Source organism: Trachemys scripta, chromosome 2 (genome assembly GCF_013100865.1).
Source record: "Trachemys scripta elegans isolate TJP31775 chromosome 2, CAS_Tse_1.0, whole genome shotgun sequence".
Taxonomy (NCBI): Eukaryota; Metazoa; Chordata; order Testudines; family Emydidae; genus Trachemys; species Trachemys scripta.
In genome coordinates this window covers 40,734,406-40,760,535 of record NC_048299.1, presented here as the reverse complement: position 1 = coordinate 40,760,535, position 26,130 = coordinate 40,734,406, and the positions used below count along the sequence as shown (strand labels likewise).

The window sequence follows — 26,130 nt, the reverse complement described above, 5'->3', positions numbered from 1 at the left end:
GGGGGGGGGGGGGGGCGGAGCTCTACAGCTGCTCCGGAATCTAGCCCGGCAAGCTGCAGGGGGAAGGGCTCTGGCTGCCAGAGCCCCAGGTGAGAGGCTGACTTTCCTGCAGCCCTCCCAGCCGCACCTCGCTCTGCCTGGGGGAGAATCCCGGACATTTTGAGTGATTTACAAATTTCCCCCCCCCCCCCCCCGGACGCTATTTTTAACACAAAAAGGACATGTCTGGGTAAATCTGGACGAATGGTAACCCTACTGTTGCCACCTCTCTGCTATGACCTCTGCATATCAGTCTCTTAATGATTTTCAGCTCTTTGTAGGCTGGGCAGAAACACTGCCCCATCTCAAGTGATTTCAGCTCTCAGTGATTTTCAGGTCTGGGTAGAAACACAGTCCCACACAACTGATTTTTAGAACAAAGAGGCCCCTAATGAAGCCTATTTAGCTTTATTCTTTGAACAGTGGGGAGGAACAGGTCAAACCAGTCTGGGGCCTCATAGGGAAAGTCCACACACCTCCTGGCTGGGACATCCGTTCCCACCACTCTTACTTTCACAGGGCTCCGGCATTTGAGCCTCTGGCTTAATGAGGCCCTTTCAGCTGAAGGTGACCCCCCTCATTTGGGACAGGCTAAGCACAGTCCTGCTTTCCTGTATTCCTACAATAATTACAAGATTTTGGTAATAGCATTTCATTATCCCTGCATTCAGTACTAAAGTGATTTGTACCCAACACCAGCCAGAATTGATTTACTTTGACACCACTCTATGTGCTGAATATTTAAGCAGAGCAGGAGCAAACTGTATTTACATAAACACACCTAAAGTCTTGCCCTCTCGCAGCTAGCTGTCAGGGGAGAATTCATTCAGACCCTGCTTACATATCAATTAATATAACACCACCCACATTCAACTTAACAGGATGTAAAGTCAAAACACAAAGATAAGTTCTCTTCTTGATGGTGAATAATCATAGAAACATAGGACTGGAAGGGACCTTGAGAGGTCATCTAGTCCAGTGGTTCTCAACGTGGGGTACGCGTACTCCTGGGGGTATGCAGAGGCCTTCCAGAGGGTGCATCAAGTCATCCAGATATTTAACTAGTTTTACAACAGGCTACATAAAAAGCACTAGCAAGTCAGTACAAACTAAAATTTCATACAGACAATGACTTTATACTGCTCTATATGCTATAGACCGAAAAGTAAGTACAATATTTATATTCCAATTGATTTATTTTATAATATGGTAAAAATGAGAAAGTAAGCAATTTTTCAGTAATAGTATGCTGTGACGCACTTGTATTTTTATATCTGATTTTGTAAGCAGGTAGTTTTTAAGTGAGGTGTAACTTGGGGTATGCAAAACAAATCAGACTCCTGAAAGGGGTACAGTAATCTGGAAAGACTGAGAGCCACTGATCTAGTCCAGTCCCCTGCACTCATTGCAGGACTAAGTATTATCTTGACCATCCCTGACAGGTGTTTATCTAACATGTTCTTAAAAATCTGCAATGATGGAGATTCCACAGTCTCCCTAAACAATTTATTCCACTGCTTAACATCCCTGGCAGTTAGGAAGTTTTTCCTAATGTCCAACCTAAAATGCCCTTGCTGCAATTTAAACCCATTGCTTCTTGTCCTATCCTCAGAGGTTAAGGAGGACAATTTTTCTCCCTCCTCCTTGTAACAACCTTTTATGTATTTGAAATCTTATGTCCCCTCTCAGTCTTCTCTTCTCCTGATGAAAAAAATTTTTTTTTTCCAATCTTCCCTCATAGGCCATGTTTTCTAGACCATTAATAATTTTTGCTGCTCTTCTCTGGACTTTCTCCAATTTGTCCACATCTTTCCTGAACTGTGGCACCAAGAACTGAACACAATATTCCAGGTGAAGCTTAATCATCGCGGAGTAGAACGGAAGAATTATTTCTCGTGTCTTGCTTACAACACTCCTCTTAATACATCCCAGAATGACTTTTGATTATTTTTTGCAACAGTGTTACACTGTTCACTCATATTTAGTTTGTGATCCACTATGACCCCCAGATCCCTTTCCGCAGTATTCCTTCCTAGGCAGTCATTTCCCATTTTGTATGTGTGCAACTGATTGTTCCTTCTTAAATGGAGTACTTTGTATTTGTCCTTACTGAATTTCATCCTATTTACTTTAAACCATTTCTCCAGTCTGTCCAGATCATTTTGAATTTTAATCCTATCCTCCAAAGCACTTGCAACCCCGCCCAGCTTGGTATCATCCGTAAACTTTATAAGTGTACTCTCTATGCCATTATCTAAATCATTGATGAAGATATTCAACAGAACCGGACCCACAATTGATCCCTGCGGGACCCCACTTGATATGCCCTTCCAGCTTGACTGTGAATCACTCTCTGGGAACGGTTTTCCAACCAGTTATCCACCCACTTTATAGTAGCTCCATCTAAGTTGTATTTCCCTAGTTTATGAGAAAGTCCTATGACAGTATCAAAAGCCTTACTAAAGTCAAGATATACTACATCTACCGCTTCCCTGCCCCATCTATAAGGCTTGTTACCCTGTCAAAGAAAGCTATTAGGTTGGTTTGACACGATTTGTTCTCGACAAATCCATGCTGACTGTTACTTATCACTAAGGCTAAGATTTTGTCATGGATATTTGTAGTAAAAGTCACAGACAGGTTATGGGCAATAAAAAAAAATCCAAGGAAGCCCGTGACCTGTCCCTGACTTTTACTAAAAACATCCATGATAAAATGAGAAGGGACTGGACAGCTGCAGGGTGGCTGGGAGCTCCGGAGCCCCCACCACCCATGGGAGCTCAGAGTTCCATGGTTCCCCTGCCCCCGCATTCAGGCATCTGCAGAGGTCCCCCCGACTCCCCTGCAGTGGCCAGGGGGCTGTGGGGATGCCCCTGACCCCCTGTGGTGGCTGGGGAACTGCAGGGGTCCCCCTGCCCCACAGCATCCAGGGGACTGCCAGGGTCCCTTGCCCTACCATGGTGGCCAGGGAGCTACAAGGTACACCCCCTCAGGGTGGATAAAAAAATCAATTATTTAAAAAAAAAATATCAAAAAATTGATTTTTTTTATTTAAATCAGATTTTTTTGATAAAATGCTTTTTGAGGGGAAAACATATCTAAAGATAGTTTTAATTAAGATACATTATAGCTCACAGATATCTCATCATGGAATAGGAATTATAAATTTTAATTCTATAGTATGAGAATATAGTCATGTAATGTTTAAGAAAAGTTTTGTAAATAAGTTCCAACAATTCATGGATTAGGGACCCAATCTTATGGGGTTCCAGGGACTTCTGTATAGATTATTTAGGTTAATCTTTCTATCTACCCACTGGGACTCAGTGCTGAGTCTAGAAGATATCAGAGATGCTTAGTTTTGCAGTTCTCAAACTGTGGATTTGTCTCTCCAGAGATAGCATGCTTGTTAACAGCAAAAATTTATTTTTAAATAAATAAATAATATATAGTAGTGAGAAATAACACATCTCAACACTATTGTGCCTCTGCAAATTTGTGTACACAGAGTCAATCCCTTACCTCTCTCAAAGTGAAAAGTTTCAAAAAGTTAAATGAATAGAAGATTGTTGTGGGCAGAATAGACCTGGACCAAGAGAAGAAGTCTGGAGATAAATGTGAGAAGGGAGGGACAGGCAGTAGAAACAAAAGTGGAACTGTTTGAGCCTCATATTCCAGAAGTCTTGAGGTCTTCCTGAGTGTAGCCTTCATTGATTTGAGATCTACCATACCATTCTCTCACTGTAAGGGAAAACCTATAATGGCAGCAGGCTGTAAAAGAGACCCAGTTTGGGAATATTTTAATGACGTTCCTCTACCTGTGAGTAAGACAGGCATGCGTGCAAAATGCAAACAGTGCAACAAAGAAATGCAAGGCCTGGTTGCCTGAATGAAACAACATCATGAGAAGTGTTCCTTCTCAGGAGGAAGCTGTGTTGAAGATGATGAAAGGAATATAATCTCAACATGCAGGATCTTCAGGTTGGTAAACTTTTTTTATTTCATACTTCTTTCTTAAGGACTGCCTGTCTTCCTTCTGGATTATTCTTGAATTCTCATGTTTGAGCAAAAAATATAGTTGTTAGTACCATATTGTATCATCTTTAGATGCAGTTGTGATAAATAAATAGCTGAAATAGGCAGATCTTCCTTTTACAATTTCACCTTTAAAGTAATACTGAGTGTCAGTGAATGCAATGAATAATACTAAATGAGCAGTATGGTAATAATAATTAAATAACTGCACTGACTTATTTTGTTTAGGAGAATCCATCCTCAACATACAGGATTCTAAAGACTATCCACCTTCAAGATCACCATCATTTTCTATAGTTTCAGAGTTATCTGCCAATGACAGTGTTTCAGTCACATCATATACGTCACATAGCCACAGTAGATCACCTGTAACAAAAAGAAAAAAAAATCTCCATCATCCAGAAACAACCATAGATAAGTTTATGATAAGAACCAGCAGATTACAAAAAGAGGTAATTGATGAAAAAATTGCCTGGTTTGTTTATGCAACAAACCCTTCTTTCCGTATGACTGAGAACCCACACTTCATTAACATGGTTTAGTCATTAAGCCCAGGATACAGTCCACCTAACAGAGCAGATGTCACAGGCAAATTGCAGGATAAAGTGTATGAAAGAGAAATTGAGCAGTGAGCAAAAGGTCTAGAGGGTAAAATTGTTAACCTGAGACTTGATGGGTGGAGAAGCAATGTCCACAATGATTCTGTTGTATGTGCTTGTGTGACAACAGAAGAAGGGAATGTCTTCCTTACAGAAACAGTTGATACATCAGGAAATGCACACACAGCAGAATACTTACAAGAAGTAGCAGTAAAAGCTATAACAAACTGAAAAAAAAATTCAAATGTCTAGTACATAGCTTGGTCACAGACAATACTGCAAATGTATCCAAGATGAGAAGAAATTATTTAGAAGAGAGTGAAGAAAGTCCCAAGCTAATAACATATGGTTGCAGTACTCATTTGATGCACCTCCTAGCCAAAGACTTCAGTGTTCCAGAAATAAAGGCTAATGTTATTGAAACTGCAAAATACTTCTGTAACAACCACTTTGCAGCAGCTGCTCTGAAAAAAGTGGGAAGAACCAAGCTAGCTCTCCCACAAGATGTGTGATGGAACTCAGTAGTGGACTGTTTTGAGCACTATATCAAGAATTGGCCTAATCTGATGATAGTTTGTGAACAAAAATCGTGAAAAAATAGATGACACGGTCACAGCCAAAGTTCTCAACATTGGACTTAAAAGAGAAATGTTGAACACATGCTGAGTACCCTGAAGCCTATTTCTGTAGCCTTGAACAAAATGCAGGGAAATAGCTGTTTTATGGCTGACGCTGTTGAAATTTGGAAGGAACTGAGTGAGATCTTAAAGAGAAATATGCAATGAGAGCGCTAAATTACAAGCATTAAAAAAATGAATGGGACAAGCACTAGCTCCAGCTCATTTTCTTGCAAATATTCTCAATACTCGGTACCAGGGTCAAACCTTCACTGCTGAAGAAGAGGAGTTGGCTATGACATGGATATCCAGCAATCATCCTCCATAATGCCAACTATAATAAACTTCAGAGCTAAGAGTGAACCATTCAAGAAATATATGTTTGCTGCTGATGTTTTAAAGAAAGTCACACCAGTAAAATGGTGGAAGTCACTTAAGACTTGGATTCAGAGACTGTTGAAGTGATAATCTCACTTTTAACAGCAGTAGCTTCTTCTGCCGATGTAGAAAGAATATTTTCTTCCTTTGGACTACTTCATTCCAAATAGAGAAATAGTTTGGGACACGAAAAAGCAGGAAAGCTGGTTTTTCTTTTCCAGTTTATGAACAAACAGGAAAATGAAGGTGAAGATGACTGAGTTAGCTGCAGAAGCCAATATTTTAAGTTTCTCATGTTGACCTGGCTGACATAGTCTATTTACTTTTTGTTTTTTAAATATTTCATTTAACTATTTTAGTTAAAAACAATTTTAACAAAAACAAACCTGATTTTAAAAAAATTGAATGTTTAACTAAATTCAAAAATTCATATGCTTGTTTTGTTAAAATATTATATGTTTGCTGTTGAAGAAAAATATCCAGAATACATAACATTGTTTTATTTAACTAAAACAATTTAACTGTCTGTCTGGTGAGGTTCTCCTTCTACTACAGCATGACAAGAAAATCCTCCAAATATTAATGATTAACCTGTTGAATTGGAGATAGTTCACCTCCCAGTGACTCCATAAATATCTGCTTCAATTACCTTCAGTAAATGAAATAACCAATCATTCATTTTCTGATATAGCTGTAAAACTAATCTGAAAAGGTTTCAAAATAAATCACTTAAAATGTATAGTGTGTACCTTCTAAAAATGAAACCTACATCTATCTTTGAGTTGTGAAGAATATGTATTAAGGTTATAACAACTAACAAGAATGCACTTTTATGTAGAAACCTATGATTAAATCGAGTCTTCCTGACTAGTGATTTAAATCAATTTGATTTAAATCAAATCCACCCTGCAGCCCCACCTACTGCGGCTGGGAGCTGCAGGGTACCCTCGCTGCCCATGGTGGCTGGGATCTTGGGGGCCCGCTGCCTCAGGCGGCAGGGTACCTCACAGCTCCCTACTGCTACAGGAGGTGGCAGGACCCTGCAACTCCCAGCTGCCGGGGCTGAAGTCACGGAGGTCTTTGGAAGTCACGGATTCCGCAACCTCCGTGACAAAATTGCAGACTTACTTATCACCGTATTATCTTCTAGGTGTTTGCAAATTGCTTAATTATTTGCTCCATTATCTTTCTGTGTACTGAAGTTAAGATGACTGCTCTGTAATTCCCCGAGTTGTCCTTATTACCCTTTTTATAGATTGGCACTATATTTGCCCTTTTCCAGTCCTCTGGAATCTCTCCTGTCTTCCATGACCTTCTTTTGAAGATAATCTCTAATGGCTCAGATATCTCCTCAGTCAGCTCTTTGAGGATACCAGAATGTATTTCATCAGGTCCTGGTGACTTTAAGACATCTAACTTGTGTAAGTAATTTTTAACTTGTTCTTTCCCTATTTTAGCCTCTGATCCGACCTCATTTTCACTGACATTCACTATGTTAAACATCCAATTGCTACTAACCTTTTTGGTGAAAACCAAAACAAAAAAAAGTATTTTAGCACTTCTGCCATTTCCACATTTTCTGTTATTGTTCCGCCCCACCATTGAGTAACAGGCTTACTCTGTCCTTGGTCTTCCTCTTGCGTCTCATGTATTTGTAAAAAAAAATTTGTAGAGAAAGGAAAGCAGAAGATCTAATCCACCTAGATTTCAGTAAGGCATTTGATACAGTTCCACATGGAAAATTATTAGTTAAATTGAAGATGGGGATTAATATGAGAATTCAAAGGTGGATAAGGAATTGGTTAAAGGAAAGACTACAACAGGTCATACTGAAAGGTGAACTGTCAGGCTGGAGGGTGGTTACAAGTGGAGTTCCTCAGGGATCGGTCTTGGGACCTATCTTATTTAACATTTTTATTACTAACCTTGGCACAAAAAGTGCGTGTGCGAATAAAATTTACGGATGACACAAAGTTGGGAGGTATAATCAATACAGAGGAGGACCAGAATATCATACAAGAACTTCTGGATGACCTTGTAAACTGGAATAATAGAAATAGGATTAAATTTAATAGTGGAAAGTCATGCATTTAAGAACTAACAACAAGAATTTTTGCTATAAGCTGCAGATCTATCAGTTGGAAGCAACAAAGGAAGAGAAAGATCTGGGTGTATTAGTTGATCACAGAAGGTTTATGAGCCATCGATGTGAAGCAGCCATGAAAAAGGCTTTTGCAGTCCTAGGATGCATCAGGCGAGGTGTGATGTTATGAGTGTAATATAATATCTCATTGAAAGGTGAAACAGGGCCAGAAAGAGTTAATTAACTCACAGACTGACCTGACCCATGGCTGAACTTGTTAGGAAGATATGTAAATTAATATAGCTTTGAAATGCAAGCCTGCATTGTTAGAGATAGAAGGGTAGAGGTTTGCTTACATCACAAAACCTGAGCAAACAAATCTTGTCTATTGCTATAGCTAGCTTTGATTCAAAGATCAAAAAGAATATTAACATTTATGATGACACTTGAGTGAAATAGTATTATTGTCTATATGTTTCTTTGAAGGTTGTGATAAACTGTATATGGACTGTTTAACAGATAAATTACACCATGCTAATTGCCAGGATGTTTGGGAGACAGAAGATTAAGCTTATTCTCTCAGGCCAAGAGGCTGCTGGAAAATGTATAAAAACCCTGGGACACCATCCTGTTTTATCTCAGATTTGCTTTGGATTTCAAGAAGGGGAAACCCTAAGCCATAGGAATTGAGATCCCCAGTCACTGACTGGAGTCACCCTGAATATGGACATTGGACTATAACCTATAGACCAATTTTAAAAAGTTTTGGCAACTACAAACTCACCATCTCTGCTATGTATCTGGACCTCAAGAAATTGAACTCGAGCCTGTATGTATGTTGATCTTTCAACCAACTCTCTCTTTTCTTTTTTAATACATTTTAGTTTAGTTAATAAGAATTGGCTATAAATGTGTATTTTGGGTAAGATCTAAGTTATTATTTGACCTGGGTTTGTGGCTGATCCTTTGGGATTGGGAGAACCTTTTCTTTTATATGATGAGATAAGATTTTCAGAATTTATCATCATATGTTTGACATGTGTGTCTGGATCGAGGCCTGAGGCTGGGTACTTTAAGGGAACTGCGTCATTTGGACTTCCGAGTAACCAGTGAGGTAATAGAGAAGCTGTTTTGTGCTGGCTTGGTAAATCTAAGTATTGGAATATCCACCAGCTTTTGGGGTTTGTCTGCCCTGTTCTGTTTGCAGTTCACCCTAATTGAATAACCTCAGCTGGCTCTCACGGGCACCATCGTCACACGGGGTATTCCCAGTAGAGACAGGGAACTGTTAGTACCATTATACAAGGCACGGCTGAGACCTCATCTGGAATACTGTGTGCAGTTCTGGTCTCCCATGTTTAAGAAAGATGAATTCAAACCTGAACATGTGCAGAGAAGGGCTACTAGGATGACCCAAGGAATGGAAAACCTACCTTATGAGAGGAGACTCAAAGAGTTTGGCTTGTTTAGCCTAACCAAAAGAAGGCTGAGGGGAGATATGCTTGCTCTCTATAAACACATCAGAGGGGCAAATATCAGGGAGGGAGAGGAGTTATATAAGTTAAGCGCCAATGTGGACACAAGAACAAGTGGATATAAACTGGCCATCAAGAAGTTTAGGCTCAAAATTAGGTGAAGGTTTCTAACCATCAGAGGAGTGAAGTTCTGGATCAGCCTTCTGAGAGAATAGTGGGGGCAAAAACCCTAACTGGCTTCAAGACTGCAGTTAATAAGTTTATGGAAGGGGTGGTATGATGGGACTGGCTACAATGGCATGTCACCCATCAGTGACTGCCAGTAGCAAAAATCCCCAACAGCTGGAGATGGGACTCTAAAAGGGGAGGGTTCTGAGTTACTATAGAGAATTCTTTCCCAGGTATCTGCCTGGTAGGTCTTGCTCACATGCTCAGGATTTAACTGACTGCCATATTTGGGGTTGGGAAGGAATTTTTCTCCGGGTTAGACTGGAAGAGACCCTGGGTTTTTTTTTTCTTCCTTCCTCTGCAGCATGGGGCATGGGTCACTTACAGGTTTAAACTAGTGTAAACAATGAATTCTCTGTAACTTGAAGTCTTTAAATCATGATTTGAGGACTTCAGTAACTCAGCCAGAAGTTAGGGGGTCTATTTCAGAAGTGAATGGATGAGGTTCTGTGTCCTGCAATATGCAAAAGGTCAGACTAGAGGATCACAATGGTTCCTTTTGACCTTAAAGTTTGATTCTAACTATGGCACCTGGCATGGGCTTATTTAATAACTATATTGTATCACTACTTCTCAAATACAATATTCACATGATTTTTTTCTCCATCTAAGTTAAACATAAGTAGCATATACAGTATAAATAGTGTATATGCAAAAACAGAAAAATGTAGTTCATTTACAAAAAAGTTTAAATAAATCTATTAATAGTTGATGAAGAGGCAACATACTGTATATACTGCCTTAATTTAACTTTCAGTAGAAAGAAAAACATTATCTAACATCTTACCATACAAGTCCTAAAATTATAGACTCGTAGTATATAACGTATCTATGTTAACCTCTTCTTTTTTCCCCATAAGCGTACGTTACGGAGTAAGATACTTACAATATTAATGAGGATCACATTACAGGATTAAAATGCCAGTGACTTTGCAGCGTTATTAACTTAGGCTAAATTTGAACAAGTTGTCTACATGTACTCTATTACTAATCTTCTGAGCCATACAGTCCCATCCCCTCTTTTCTATGTAATAGAATCTTCAGGTCCTCACTTCAAAGAGATTAAAAGACCATTCCCAAGCAGGGGAGTTTAAGGATCAAAATATCAATATTTTGTAGGCCAAGAGATTCTAAAAAAACGCCTTGCCAAAATGAGTAACTGTTTTGTCGGAGTCCAGATAGTCAGTAAATACTGACAAAGGAGGAAAATCCAAGAATCCGCACAACACTTGTTCTTTGTGGGAATGTACCTTGAGTGATTGAAGTGACTTTTTTAACCCCAGCCAAATGTGCTCTGAGGCATTCAAAAGGCAGATGTTTTTGATTATCCATTTTGAAAGGCCTTGCTTATAGATTGTAAGTGTAGTAGACTTAACCATAATCTAAAAATTCTAGAAGCAGGATACATATTGTATAAACTGTCCTAGTTATCAAATGTTTGTTTATGTACAATATCCTCACCTCTGGAAGAAATAAATTTAAAAAAAAAAAATTATATATATATATATATACACACACACACACACACACACACACACCCCACCATAAAAATGACTGAAATGGAAGCTGAAAGACAACTTGTGAAGGAAGAGGGAATTTGTATATACCGTCCCTTGTTATGGCAATCTATATATAAACTGGTCTATAGGAAGCCCTTACAAATTTTCCCATTCATCAGGCAGCCAACACAATAAAGAAAAACCACCTTAAAAAGAGAAATCGAATCTACATTTACACATTGAGAAAGCCACATTAAGAAAAATCAAGGCAAGTACTCAGCATACTAAATAAAAATATAAGGAACGGAGGAAAGACCAGAAGTCAGTACAAGGGATTTAAAATAGACATTGCTGTGATGGGTTGGGTCACAGAAACTCCCTTAAGACTGTCACTAGATGTGCTGGGATAGCACTGAGAACAAACTCCCTGCCAGAAGAGGCTTCCCTCCACTCTTGTCTTGCTGAGTTAGACACTACAGTCAGCTTCAGCACAGACCCAGGAGGTTGGGACATGCCCCCCTGCAGTTCACTGAAACAGATCCACTGAGCTCAGGAGCTTCTTAGTTAACAGAGACTTTCCCAGCACCCAGTATTCAGTCTTTCTGGGAGCCTAGATTCCAAATAAATCCATTTTACTCTGTATAAAGTTTATATAGGGTAAACTTATATATTATCCACCCTCTATAACACTGATAGAGAGATATGCACAACTGTTTGCTCCCCCAGTCACTTATTAATTGACCCAGAGTAAGTAAGTAAGCAAAAAGTGATTTTATTAAGTATAAAAAGTAGGATTTAAGTGGTTCCAAGTAATAACAGACAGAACAAAGTAAGTTACCAAGCAAAATAAAGCAAAATGTGCAAGTCTAAGCCTAATACATTAAGAAACTGCATATAGGTAAATCTCACCCTTAGAGATGTTCCAATAAGTTTCTTTCGCAGACTGGACTTCTTCCTAGTCTGGGTCCAGCAATCACTCACACCCCTGTAGTCACTGTCCTTTGTTCCAGTTTCTTTCAGATATCTCTTGGGGGTGGAGAGGCCATCTCTTAAGTCTGCTGAAGACAAAATGGAGGGGGTTCCAGGGCCTTTTATATTCTTTCTTGTGGGTGGAAACCCCTTTGTTCTCCTGTGCAAAATCACAGCAACAAGATGGAGTTTGTAGCCACCTGTACAAGTCACATGTCCATGAATGATTCAGCTTTTTGCAGGCCGACACCATTGTTTACATGTTAGTTTGAACGTTCCCAGGAAAGCTCAGATGTGGATTGGTGTTTCCCAAAGTTCATTGTCAGTTAAGTGTTTCTCGATAGGATTATTCTCAGTAAGTGCCCATTTTCAAGAAGCTGACCAAATGCTTCACTGAAGCTACTTAGAGTCAAACACATTGAGATACAAGTACATAGCCAACATTCATAACTTCAAATACAAAAATGATACACACATACAGACAGTATATAGTCATAACAAGCAACTACAACCTTTCCATAGACACCCCACTTGACCTCCTCTGTACAAGAGCTGGTGCAACGTAACAATTGCCAACCTGAAAAGAATGTGTCTGAAAAAAGTAAAATGTTCCTAATAGAAATTGAGTTTACACAACCTGTCTCCCTAAAGGGATTTAGGGAAAGGAGGATTAGTATTCTGAATTTTGCCATATTAGGAAATGAATTTAGCAGCAAGATCAAATACTGGACTGTATCTCCCAATTTCTATGGAGTGAGGAAATAAAGTAATTAAATAGTTAGCCAGGCAAACTGAGTTTATTATACTGAAACTGTTTAAGGACTGAATTTCCTTTGAGAATCTTGCAAGAAGAATCCCTAAAAAATGGACAGTAATAAGTGCTCTCTCTCTCTCTATAGATAGATAGATTAAAAAAAAAGATGCTTTACCTATTGCTTCAGAGAATTTAGCATTCCTAGAAAGATAAGATTACAAAGGCCATGGCAACCCAGACTTAACAGTGATGTGGGGCTGAAAGAATATGGTACAAGAATTAAACAGGGCCTTGAATCAGTTCCAGAATAACCATATATTTTGGTAACTGAACCATTGTCAAAAATCCTTTAGACAAGATGTAAACAGATGTCTCCCCCAAAGGTACAGAAAAAACAAAGCCTCCAAAAACTGATCCAAAACAAGTTCTTGCTAGAATAAGTTGCAAAATAAAAAGCTCTTGATAATGGACATTCAGAATCCTTTGCACTTTGCTGCACGATCAAGAATAATACCATAGGGTTATAATATTTTGGTTTTGTTCTCCTCATAGAGATGTTTGTAATATAGAGTAGTGTTTATAGTTCCTTTTCTAATTTCCCTGCTCATTCCTAAAACACTGAACAGGAGTATGATGGTTTAACTGCCTTTTCCTTCAACAGAATGAAACACATTATAGGGAAGGAGAGGATGAACTTTTAGTGTCCTTAATGGAATCCTGCCCTCTTAATTAATAATTGAGCCATTAGCAACTCATAGGTTATAGTGCAGCTGGATTCAGTTATTTTTCATCTAGGACTTCTTGTATCTTTATGCTTTTCCTATTTTGATTAAAATGTGTTGTATCAAAAAAATTAAAGGGTCGAATTATACCCTTCTCTTGTATATACAGAGCAGTGGACCTGGAGGACACAATTAGGAATGCCAACCGTGCTGCATCATTACCTTCAATCTCAAAGGACCACAGCAAAGGATCAGGATCCATCCATAAAAAGGAAGTAAAAGAAAAATCGGCATACTGCAGGCAGATAATTACGAATCATGCACACAGAGGGAAGTGAGGAATGGGATTATTACAATGTTATTTTAATTATAATAGTGCTAGGAATCTGTATTTCCAGCTACTCACTGTTCACAGATTCTTCTACAAACAGGAATTAAGACTTTGAAATGTGTGCCATTCTTTCAGGCCTGGATCCTCAAGATGTTCTTGATAGGTGGTAAAATCAAATAGGGAGGTGGAGAGTCAGTCATTGGTGGAGATTTTTAGTTCCTCCTTCTAGGAAGACAAGGTTTCAGCTTCTTTTCAAAAGGCATTATTCATCTTTCTTCAAGAAACTCTTGACTCCACAAATATCATCTTTATCTACTGGTCTCTAACCTTCCTTTTTGGTAAGACTGAAAAAGCAAGACAGACAACTCTGGCAATACATTGAATGATAAAGCTTAAGCATTCGTACGCGTTTATTTAGATCCATCAGCATCTTTTGGAACATTTGACCACAAGGTATTGCCAATGCTTCTGCAGACTATAACTGGGATATACGGTGCACATCAGATGCTTTGTTTGTATTTTCCTTTGGAGAGAAACAAGAGAGCAACACTGGGTAAATGGTGAGAGTGCTCATGCAGACATTCAAAGGATTCCAGTTCATCATCCCTCCTATCCAATGTGTACATAAGCTTCCTGAGGAGACAGGCAGGCATTATAGACTGAAGCATGTAGATGATGTGCATATGTAGATGAATTTCTCATCTCCTTTTCACAGGATCTGGATAACTGTTTGGCTTTTCCAGTGTCTAACAAATTGTTGCTCGGATAAGATCTAACTTGTTGAAGCACAATCTGGATAAAATGGGGGTTTATGATGATGCATCTAGAAAGCAACTGTAAGAAATGAAAAATCATAAATATTCCTTCAACAAAATAAGCCCTCTTATCTTTTGGTAATTTAAATTAGATCTTGTCTCTTGCTGGATCCATAGCTGTTACCAGATATCAAGTCAGCAGCAGTCATCAGTGCTGGTGAGAAAGCTGTAATCTTTTCTTTCAGATGCAAACCTACCCATAGATCCAGGCTTTTCCCACCTCTGTAGTGGATTACTGCAATTTACATTGATTAACAAGTGAAGACCACTTGGAAATATCGGCTAATATAAAATATACCTGTGAGCTTTCATTAGCTGTGCTTCTCACGGGGAATATATTAGTCTGTTCTTTGTGATCTACACGGGCTTGAATTTGTTTTTGGAAATAATTCATGCTACTTATTTTGATGTATAATATTTTTACATGGTTTGGGTCCCAGCTACCTTAGACTACCCCTCTCCGTGTGTGATACTATGGCAGTTCAGATCAAGTGAGCTGTTCAAGCTTACTAGCCTTCAGGTTAAAGAAGAGCTGAGGACAGGATGATTTTAATAGAAATCAACTGTGGTGGTATTAAAGACGGGGCCCTTAACTTTGGGATGTGCCCCCTTTTAGCACACAAAAATATCAAGTTTGCTAACCTTTGGGGCACGCTGTCATGCTTAGTTTTTCCTACTGTGGTTTTTGATAAATTGTTTTGTAGGAGAGGTGGGATGTTCTACTAATCTAGTTTACAATATTCTTAATGTAGTAAAAAGTTGTTTGTATATATGCTTACAGCCTAAGACAGTCACATTTTATAAATATTAAATACTGAAAAAAAATCTAGAAGGATTTAGGGAACAATTGAAGAAAGCCAGGCATAGGATATTCGTTAGATGAATTAACAGTTCATTGATCATTTCTGCATTCTGTGTATGGCACTGAGATTTAATATATATTTAATAATGAAAGATGGAAGTTCCCAACTAAATATTTTAAGCCAACCATTCACTGAACGAAGCAAAATATAACAAAAATCATATCCAAACAATACTTTTTTTGCTTTAAAAAGGGTGTTATTTTGAAGTGTAGTTTCTTTATAATATTATTAATGTAATGAAATAAAACCCTAGTGTGATGCACTGTATCCAATGTGACATCCTGTACTCCATGTTCACCATTTTCATATGGCTATGAGATATTTTGTACAAAGTATGCGTTGTGAGATATCATTTGAAAACTCATAATCTGCTATGTTTCCGGGTGACACTCCCAGACAATTTGGCATCAGCACTGCCTGGCCTGCTTGATGGCTCATTATGGGCCATCAGCTACAAAACTGACCCATTGAGAGAAGGCAAGGGTTACACCTTATGACTCAGCAAGGCATGCAGGGGCATGCCTATGGACAGAAAAGGCTTCCAAGCCATGTGCTGGGCAGCTTGTGTTTGAAACAAAGAAAGCACAAGCTGCATGGCAAAAGACTATAAAAGACAGCTGCATCTTCTCCATCTTGTTTTCAATCCTGCTTCTTACCTCTGGAAGAACTTTGCTACAAACTGAAGCTCTGAACAAAGGACTGAATGACCCATCTAAGCTGTGGATGTGTTCCAGAGGGACTTCCAAGCCAGCAAACTCACTAATACTGCTAGGAACCTGATGGACTTTTAAGTTTTCGTATGTATGTGACTGTTCTACCATTTAACATCTCTCTTCTTGTTCTTTCTTTTTTCTTTATAATAAACCTCTAGTTTTAGACACTAAAGGATTGGCTGGCAGCGTGGTATTTTGGGTAAGATCCAAACCTATACTGACCTGGTAACATGGTTGACCCTCTGAGGTCAGAAAAACATTTTGTATATGTGAGCAGAGTTGTTTAAATAAATTCTCATTGTAGTGGACCTACTTGCTGATTGGGAGCTAGAGAACTGGAATGCAATTAGGGTGACCAGACGTCCCGATTTTATCAGGACTGTCCCGATATTTCCTTCTTTGTCCCGCATCCCAACCGATGTTCGGTCGGGACACTGGACAAAAAAGCAATTTTGCCCTCCACTCCGGCGCTCAGGCCCCTCCCACCCCGACTCCGCCCCCTCCTTCCCCCATTGGATCCCTCCATGGAGGGAGGAGGTTAGGAGGAGGGATGTGTGGAGGGGGGATGGAGGGAGGAGGGTCGGGCAACTACCAGGAGCGTGGGAGGGGAAGGGAAAGTTGCCGTGGCTGCCGGGGGCTAGCTGGGCATGGCCCGGGCTGCGTGCAGGCAGCAGCCGGGGCTGGCTCTGGCCCGGGTGGGCAGCGCGGACCGGGGCCGTGGGCTGCCGGAGACACGCAGCGAAGAGGGGCTGCAGGGGCAAGACTTGTCCCAGGCGGGGAGGCCAGCAGACAGGGGCGAGGGGCCAGCCGTGGTCCCCATAAACTTCCCTGCCGCTGCCAGGGAGCCCCGCGCCTCTCCTGCTCGGCTGCGCTCCAGAGGCTCGCCCCGCCGGGAAGGAGCCGCTGGAGCGCAGCCGAGCGGGAGAGGCACGGGGCTCCGTGGCAGCGGTGGGACGCGCCGCATGTGCCCACGGTAGGCTGGGAAAAGCCCTGGCTCCTGCCCGTTGCCCAGCCTGGAGCCCCGGGGAGCCCCTCAGGTGACCGGCCGCTGCTGTGGCTCGGCTGTGCCAGCCCCGGCCCCCTGCACGCCCGCGCCGCGCTGCCCCCGGGTCCCCGGCTCACATGCACCGCCGCTTATCAGTGTTTTCCCCCCCCCCCATGCCCCCTTTATTGCATTTAGGGTGACCAGATCACAGGGATGAAATATCGGGNGCTCTTCTCTTCTTCCTTGCCCTCTCACCTTCAGCGACCACCTGTTGTGCCCCTCTCCGCGTCCCGATATTTCATCCCTGTGATCTGGTCACCCTAAATGCAATAAAGGGGGCTGTGTGATTTCTTTTTTTGCTTCTTGATAACCAGTGTGGGAGATCAGAAGCACAGTTGGTGACTGGTTGGAGAGTTTAACTTCAGTGTTACCCGCCAGTCTTGGCAGTATCTGCTCTCCCTTTTGCAGCCTGCCTTGACCTTGACATTTCCAGTGAGGGCTGCCCCAGGCACCACCAGTCACACAGGGGATGTTTTGTCTACACCCCAGCTGGGGGTAATCCTCAGAGGGGAGAAAAGGTATAGGAATGGAGAACTCACAACCCACAAACTACCTCTTTCCCCCATCTCTGCTCACGGCAGCTACAACGCTTGGAAGAAAAAAAAGAAGCTTTTGGAATTAGGGGAAGGGGTCTTAGCTGGAAGGCTTTCCAGCTAGTACAGACTGCTGTAAACTTTTGGGTGAGAAAAAAAAAAACTTTGTGGTGGTTGTCTTCAAGATTACTTAGCTTGGTAAAATTTAGGAATTAGCTTGCATTTTTAAACTTATTTCTTTTGTAACCAGTCCTGACTAATATGCCTCATCGCTTATAATCACTGAAAATCTCTCTCTCTATTTAATAAACTTGTTTTGCTGTTTTATCTAAAAAAGTGTGTTTGATTGATGTGTTTGGGAAATTTCTACTCAGGTCAACAGGGCTGGTGCATACTCATTACCCTTTGTTGGAATGATGGACTAATTTCGGCGGGGAGGGTACGGTTAGGACTGAGGGATATGCAAATTTCACCCTGTATATATTTATGGCTGGCTGGGCATAGCATTCACGTATTCATCTGGGAGTGACTTTACATGCTATTCACTAGCAAAGGAGAGTAAAAGGCATCCAGGCTGGAGAGCTAAGGGATACAACAGTTCAGGTCACACCCAGAAAAAATATAGCAGTTGCTATCTGGAAATAGGAACAGAATACATAATAAATAGGAGCTGGCACATTAAGCTGACTCAAGAAGAGGCCCTTCGTAAGTCCACTGTGGAGTGCACTGTTCTTAAAATAAACAGCCTTCACCTCTCATAGCACTACGACTTTATCTTTTACAGCTGATCCTTTTATATCCTCCATGTACAATTTCAGATTTAGCACACACTTACAAAGATACCTTTTAAAAATATTCTTGAATAAAGGCAAGGAAATGGAAAGCCAAATGTTTCAAATTGGTGCATGCAACTGTCTAAAAGATCAAGATCAAAGGCAACCTAAAATGTATTTAGCCTTATTTTCAGCTGTAATAAAATGGTAATAAAGTTAAAGCAGTGAAATTCACTACTTGAGCAAAAACATTAGCAGAGCAGAACAGTTTCATTAAAAAGAAAACAAACAGACTGTTTTTATAATATAGTAGCACTTTCCATTAATATAGCAAAGGGCCTTAAAATCAGAGATCTGAAGGTGCTTTACAAACATTAATATGTTCTGCCTCAACACCTATATGAATTAGGGAAGTATTACCATCCAAAGCTTATTTATGGCTGTTAGTAAAAGAAACTGCAGCACACATTTCACTACTTTAATATTCTAATAGTAAGGATGGGGGGAGATGAGGAAGGACATAAAACTAAGGGTACGTCTACACTACCTGCCGGATCGGCGGGTAGTGATCGATATATCGGGGATTGATTTATCGCGTCTAGTGCAGACATGATAAATCGAACCCTGATTGCTCTGCCGTCGACTCCTGTACTCCACCGCGGTGAGAGGCGGAAGCAGAGTCGACGGGGGAGCAGCAGCAGTCGACCCCGTGCTGTGAGGACATGAGGTAAGTCAACCTAAGATACGTGGATTTCAGCTACGCTATTCTCGTAGCTGAAGTTGCATATCTTAGGTCAATCCCCCGCCCCCCAGTGTAGACCAGGCCAAAGATACCTGTCTGTACTTGGAGTTCTATAAACACAGGTTCAATCATTTTATAATGTTAATAGCAACTGGCCAAATTAATGCTTTAATGCAGGCAAACTAAGGTAACAAGGCTGTTTAGGTGCCCTACCAACTCAGTTTCTGTTCAGCCATGAAGCAAAGATCAAGGGTGGGCAAATATGGAGGAAATATGTTTAGAGAATGCCAGTTGCTGCTAGTTTTCACCCTCAGGTTCCTCCTCCAAGTCATTTTCTCTGCCCTTCCTCTAACTCTCTGGGTTGAGTAACTAACTGAATTTGCAAACTCATTTTTGGGAGAGTAAATCTGACAGATTTGCTGCATTCACAACATTAATATGTGTAAAATTGTACATGGATCTCTAAGTAGCTGCCTTACATTTATGAAAGGAGATTTAGCCCACTGCCCCAACAATGGCATTGCAAATGGCCATATAAGGCGGGATTTTTTTTATCTTAAAGAGCACCACATAATCGTACTCCAGAATCTAAGCTAGCTAACACTCCAAGAGGAAAAAAAAAAATGAAGGTTGGGTTTTTCAAAACAGTGCTGAATTTAGCCACACATTTCCCCTTTATACTGAGCACCCATAACTCCAGTGGAAATCAATGGGAACAACAGATGTTTAGTACCTTCAAATATCAAACTAGACCAAAGTTGGCACCTTCAAAATCAGTAGCCACTTTTGAAAGTTTTGCTCTAGGAGATGAAAGACCAGTTATTAGCCACAACTGCTAAACTGTGGGTCAGTAATAGAATTTTAGTACAGGCAGTTCTCACACAGCTTGCAGCCAGACTTTCTCTAGTCCTGATCTGAGAAAATGAAGGGGGGGAAAAACCCTCTAGGAGCCTTGAAATCATATCAAATGAAATACAAATTATTCTGTGAAACTCAGCAGGGATGTACAAGTTACAAACATCAGCAATTCCATGATCTAATAGAAGGTGGAAGAAAAACATTTTTTTTTATTAACTAGACAACTTTAAATGCATACAGAGTGAGATTCAGGGCTGCACCTCTAAGAGGAACAGCCCAGGAGAAGCCTAAAGGTGCCTTTAAGCCACCCTTGAAATCTCCCAGATCCTAGGCTACTCCAGGGGCCAAAGTGGACACTGGTGTAACTTATGACTCAGCTGTGGACGCTGCCCAGAATCTCCACAGTGCTATGTGCTGTTGCCCTGCCCATCACCCAGCTATATCCCAGCATACCCTATGTCAGAGTTCACACAATGTCTTCAGAAGAGATCCTGAGACTGTTGTCCTTATTTCCTTTCCCTGGGGAATTCTCCCATCGTTGGAGGCAGGTTATCTGACCCAGAGAAGGATGGTTCAGTGGTTAGGGCACTAGACTGGGATTTGGAGACCCAGGTTTAGTTTTTGCTCCCGTGTGACCATAGTAAGTCATTTATTCTCTCTGTGTCTCATTTCCACATCTCTAAAATGGGGATGATAGTACTTCTGTACTCCACAGGGATGATGAGAGGATAAATACATTAAAAATTGTGAGGCTCTCAGATGCTATAGTAATGAGGACCACATAAGTACTTAAAGGGGCTTTAATTTATCTATCTTATGTTGTTCCAGCCCTTTTATCTGACATAAAAGCATGGGTGAAAAGCGCATGGTGTGTCAATAATGAAGCCCTCAGTGCCAGCAGAACTGCTTCTAGTGTTTCAGAGCACCATACAAACAGAATAGAATTGTAAAGCAGGAGGTGTATTTGTGAAGGAGAAATACCTTTTTCCCCAATAAATGAAAATTTTACTACAGCCAAAATAATGTTTTGCCTCCCACAAAATGTTTTGCATTACAGAATTTAAACCTAATAATGATAAAATGCAGTATAGCAATTTTAATTAGAAAAATGCATGATGAAATAAATAGGAATAACTATTTTCAGTTAAGCCGTCTTAGATCTTTAAGTAGTTGCTTTTTTAAAATTCTTACAATTTTAGTATTCTATACTATTGCAGGGCAGCTGTCTTTGAATATAAAATTTGTCAGCTGATGAAAAATTATTCCACATTTATAAAAAGGAGAACTACTTCAATTTCTTCAAGATTAAGTCTCACTTGTTTTCATGGGACCAGAAATTCATATAAATCATACAGGAAAATACAGGAAACCAGAGAGATGATGTTACTACTCTAGCAAAGTTTCTCCATCACAGTCTAACTTACAGCTGGTCCTGCAGCTCCACAATTATGTACTCCAGCTGTTCCTTCTCCATTTTATGGGCTAGATCCATATCTTCAATCCTCTGTAGCAGTAATTTGTTTTGTGAGACAGATTCAGCCAGCTGGGTTTCTCTAAGGCGTACTAGCTCTTCAAGATAACCCTGAAAATGCAGAAATAAACAAAAACCTTTAGAGACTAAGAAATGGTTACTCACTGTATGCAGTAACTGTGGTTCTTTGACATGTGTGTCCCTATGGGTACTCCACTTCAAGTGTGCTGGCATCCCCTGCACGTTTGATCGGAGATTTCGCATAGCAGTGTCCATTAAGCCCATGCATGTGTATTTCTCAATTTCGTGCTCCGTGCCGTTGTTATATAGCACTGCACGGGTGAACCAACCTCAGATCCTTCTGTACTGCAAAGCTCCACAGCAGAGAACGCCAAAGCAAAGGGGAAGGAAGGCAGTTAATGAAGCATCCAAAGGAAGACAAAACTCAAAGAACCAATTACTGCACAGGGTGAGTAACCATTTCTTTTTCTTCAAGTAGTGTCTCTATGAGTGCTCAAGTTTAGATAACTAACGAGCAGTTTCCTCTAAGGAGGAGGGGACTTCAACATCAAGTCCAATATCGAAGAAAATATAGCTGAGCCAAACCCAGCATTGGAAGCAGAGTCATGAGCAGTGTTCCCTCTAATTTTTCCTACCCACATGGAATGAATTTTGTTATGTGCACCAATATGGAGGTGATGTGTGACATCTGGGGTAGGACTGGGGATGAGGGGCTCAGGGCTGTGGCAGAGGATTGGGTGCAGGGGGTGAGGGCTTTGAGGGGGGACCGGGGATGAGGGATTTAGGGTGTAAGAGAGTACTCCAGGACTACGGTGGGGAGAGAGAGGACTCCCCCCCCCCCCCCACAGGAGCACCTGGGCTAGTGGGGGCAGGGGGGATAGGCACCTCTCCCCGCCCTGGCAGCTCTGTGGCTGGGGCTGCAGGATAGGCATCCACACCGGAGGAGGGCCGCGCTGGCCGCAGCTGAGTCTGGGCCGTTCTGCCAGACTGGGTCCAGGCCACAGCAGAGTTGGAGCCGGGGGAGGGGTGCCCCAGCCGTGGCAGGTTGGAGGGAGGGACACCCCTTCCCTGTCCGCAGCAGGTCCCAGGCAGGTTCCCTGAGCGCCTGTGCAGCGCTAAACAGGCAGCTACATGGCCACGCAGCTTACAGGAACTTAGGTCATGAGTTATTGCATAATACTTAAACATATGTATAGAGGTCTACATATTTCAATAATGGGAACATTATTGTGAAAGGCTGTAGAGGCTTAGAATGAGTGTGTGTATTTGAGGGTGCTTGGATATTACAAGATTGGTAGAAAGAACTAATCCAGTTGGATAGCCCATTGGAAAGTCTTTGTTTAGAGACCGCAGACCCTTTGATCGATCTGCAATCAAGACAAATAATTTGGGAGTCTTTCTGAAAGGTTTAGTCCTATCAAGATAGAAGGCCAGGGCTTTCCGGACATCAAATGTATAACAGCGCCTCTTCTTTGCTTAGGTGAGGTTTAGGGTGGAGGTGGTTAATATGGAACTCAGAAGCTATTTTTGGTAAAAGTTTGTGTAGGAGCAGGATTACACAGTCCTGCCAGTTGATGTTTATGGTTACCAGAGTCTGGATCAATCTAGTGGCCAGCAGATTGGTCACAGAGGGGAGCCAGGCTCTGTCGGTCGCAATCCAATGCTCCCAGAGTTTTGGCAAGATGAACCCAAAGTCCCATGGCCTAGCACCCTGTTCTTACAGTTTTGTTGTTGTTGTTGTTGAAGTCTATGGATTTTGCTGTGTCAGTTTGTGACCGGTTACTTCTTAATTGGTGTTATCTTTTGATGTTAACATTCCCAAACACCGCCGAGAGGGTTATTCTGTCCTGGTTTTGATTTAATCAATTGTCTTGTCTTAAAGGGTCGTCAATCTGCCCTTCCTTAATTATTGATGCACGTTGATGGTTCTCTGGTGGTGGTAAGTTTTTTCACTCCTTCCTTGACCATCTGGCTATAACAATGGCCTTCACACCTTATCTTTTTCTGATGCATACATTCCTCATTCACACAAACAGTCTTTTACAGAGACCTTTAAAGGTATACAAACAGCAGTGTTTTTTGCTCAACATAAACGACATTGTAAATTAAACTTAAGGATTGTTCTGGTTTGTTCCTGCCTTAACATCAGTAGGGACACTGGCAGTCTGTCAGATGCATTTCTACCAATGTCCCAGAGGGTCATTTTTTTCTGCTATTCAAAAAGGGTGGCTGGCAGTATAATTAAATCCTACATTAATTCTTATGGTACAAATACAAAATTCTGCTCCTCCACCTGGGATGTGGTCGTACTGTTGACCTTGTCCTTGAAAAATATTGTGAAAGGTGGGTATGCCATAAGGGCCTTTATTTCCCCAACTTGTCAAGCCAACATGATACCTATCAGAAAAAAATGGTGGAGTGAGCAGGAAACCATCAGTTCAAATGGTGATCTTGAAAGGCATTTAAGAACCAGACTGAGGTCCCAAACTAGAGTAGGACTAATGGAAAGAGATTTTGAGCCTCCCGAGGAACCTCGTTGTTGGGTAGACAATTATGGAATAACCTTCTACTGGAGAATGAAAAGCCATGATGGTTGCTAAGTGGATTCTAATGGACCTCAGCAAGAACTCCAAGTTTTTAGTTCTAAAGGTGCAGTCCAGTATATCTGGCAGTGATATGGTTATTGGTAGAATGTGTTTGAGGTCACACCAGCAGGCAAATCTTGTCCATTTTTGTAAGTGAGTGTAGTGTGTAGATAATTTTCTGCTGTGTAACAGCATTCTTTTTTCTTCCGATGAGCATGTTGTTTCTAATCCCGTGAACCACTGAGCAACCAGGTTTTGAGACAAATAAATCTGAGATTGGAGTGAAGGATCTTCTCACCTTCCTAGGAGAGCAGAGGACTGGCAAGCGATCAATGAGTAAATGGCCATCTGTATCAAGCAAGGGAACTGTTTGTCTGGGCAGGTCAGAACTGTTAGAATAACTCTGGCCTTTTTCATTTGAGTAGAGGAGTTAGGGGAACACAATAGAGCCGGCAATCAATAAAGGTGAAAGGCATCCCCCCAAGGATCAGTGATCGGTTATGAAGCACGACTGGGCATTTTTCTTGTTTAATGCCATGGTGAACAGATCTATTTGAGAGGTGCATCATTGCCATAATATGTGGTGCAGTATGATGGGATCTATTTCCCACTCATGGTCTTGAAAAGTACCTGCTGAGCATTTCCGCGGTCCCATTCTGAACTCCTGGAAGGTAAGCTGCTGTGATGATGACCTGATTGCATATGCACCAATTCCAAAGCTTGACAGCCTCTGTGCCAAGGGAGCAGGATCTTGCCCTGCCCTGGCAGTTGATATAGAACATGCATGACATATTGCCCCTCATGACCTTTATGCGTTTGCCCCAGTTAGTGGTAGAAACTGGAGACAGGCATATGTGACAGCCCTGAGTTCCAGGAGGCTGATGTGCAGAGTGGTTTCTTGAGGTGTCCATCTGGCCTGGGCCATGTGAATGTTCAGATGTGCTTTCCAACCCAGCAGGGATGCATCTGTTGTGACAACTGGGGAAAGGTGGGTGATAGTGACTCCTGCACAAATGTGAGGGTTTTTCCACCAACTAAGAGATTCCTTGATGCAGGTGGGTGTGGAAAGTAATGTAGTTATACTTTGTCTGTTGTGTAAATAAACAGTCATGAGCCACCCTTGAAGACACTGCATTCTGAGTCTTGCATGGTCCTATCACGAAAGTACCAGTTGACATGTGTCCCAATAGCTGAAGACAGTTCTTGGCCAGGGTTTGAGGGATTATCTGGATTCTGCTGATTGTGTTGGAGAGGGCCATGAATCTTTGCATTGGGAGGTAGGCTCTTGCTGCAACTGAATCGAGATAAACTCCTATTAATTCTAATTGTTTAGAATTAATCCAAGGTGGATTTTTGAAAGTTCAATTGTAGACCCAATTTGAGGAAGAGGTCAATGGCCTCACAAGTCGCCTGAGAAGTTACATCCAGGAAGCCCCCTTTCTGAAGCCAATTTTCTAGGTAAGGGAAACTAGAATTCCTTTTCTGTGAGGTGTGCCGCTTCTACTGACATGACCCAAAAAGACCTTAAGGTAGATGATCGGCTGAAAGGGAGCACCCAGTATTGAAAATGATCCAGACTGACAGTAAAACATAGGAATCATTTGTGAGATGGGTGGATCACTTTTTGGAAATGTGTGTCCTGAAGGTCTAGGGCTGAGAACCAGTACCCTAGGTCCAGTGACAGAATTATTGCTCCAAGTGTCACCATTTTTAATTTGTGTGCCTTCACAAAGTTGTTGAGCAGCCTTAAATCTAGGATGAGTCTCCAACCACTCTTCTTTTTTTGAAGCAGGAAATAGCTGGAATAAAACCCCTTCCCTCTGTGCCACATGGGAACCGGTTATATAGCTCCCATGAGTAGGCAAGAGAGTGTCTATTTCTTGTCAGAGTAGGTTCTTGTGAGAGTAATGGTTGAAGATGGATGGGGAAGAAGGGGCTGACAGGTGGAAGACAACTAAAGTGGATGGAGTGCCCTGTAGATA

At 41.3% G+C, this 26,130-nt stretch overlaps 1 protein-coding gene across 1 annotated transcript in view; it reads right to left on the bottom strand.

Annotated features, from left to right (window-relative positions):
• RUNDC3B (RUN domain containing 3B) overlaps positions 1-26,130 on the bottom strand; it is a 174,470-nt gene that overhangs the window by 39,741 nt on the left and 108,599 nt on the right. The window contains exon 8 of the mRNA XM_034760380.1: positions 21,496-21,653. Within this exon, the coding sequence (XP_034616271.1) occupies positions 21,496-21,653 (158 nt within the window). The remainder of the gene's footprint in view (positions 1-21,495; positions 21,654-26,130) is intronic.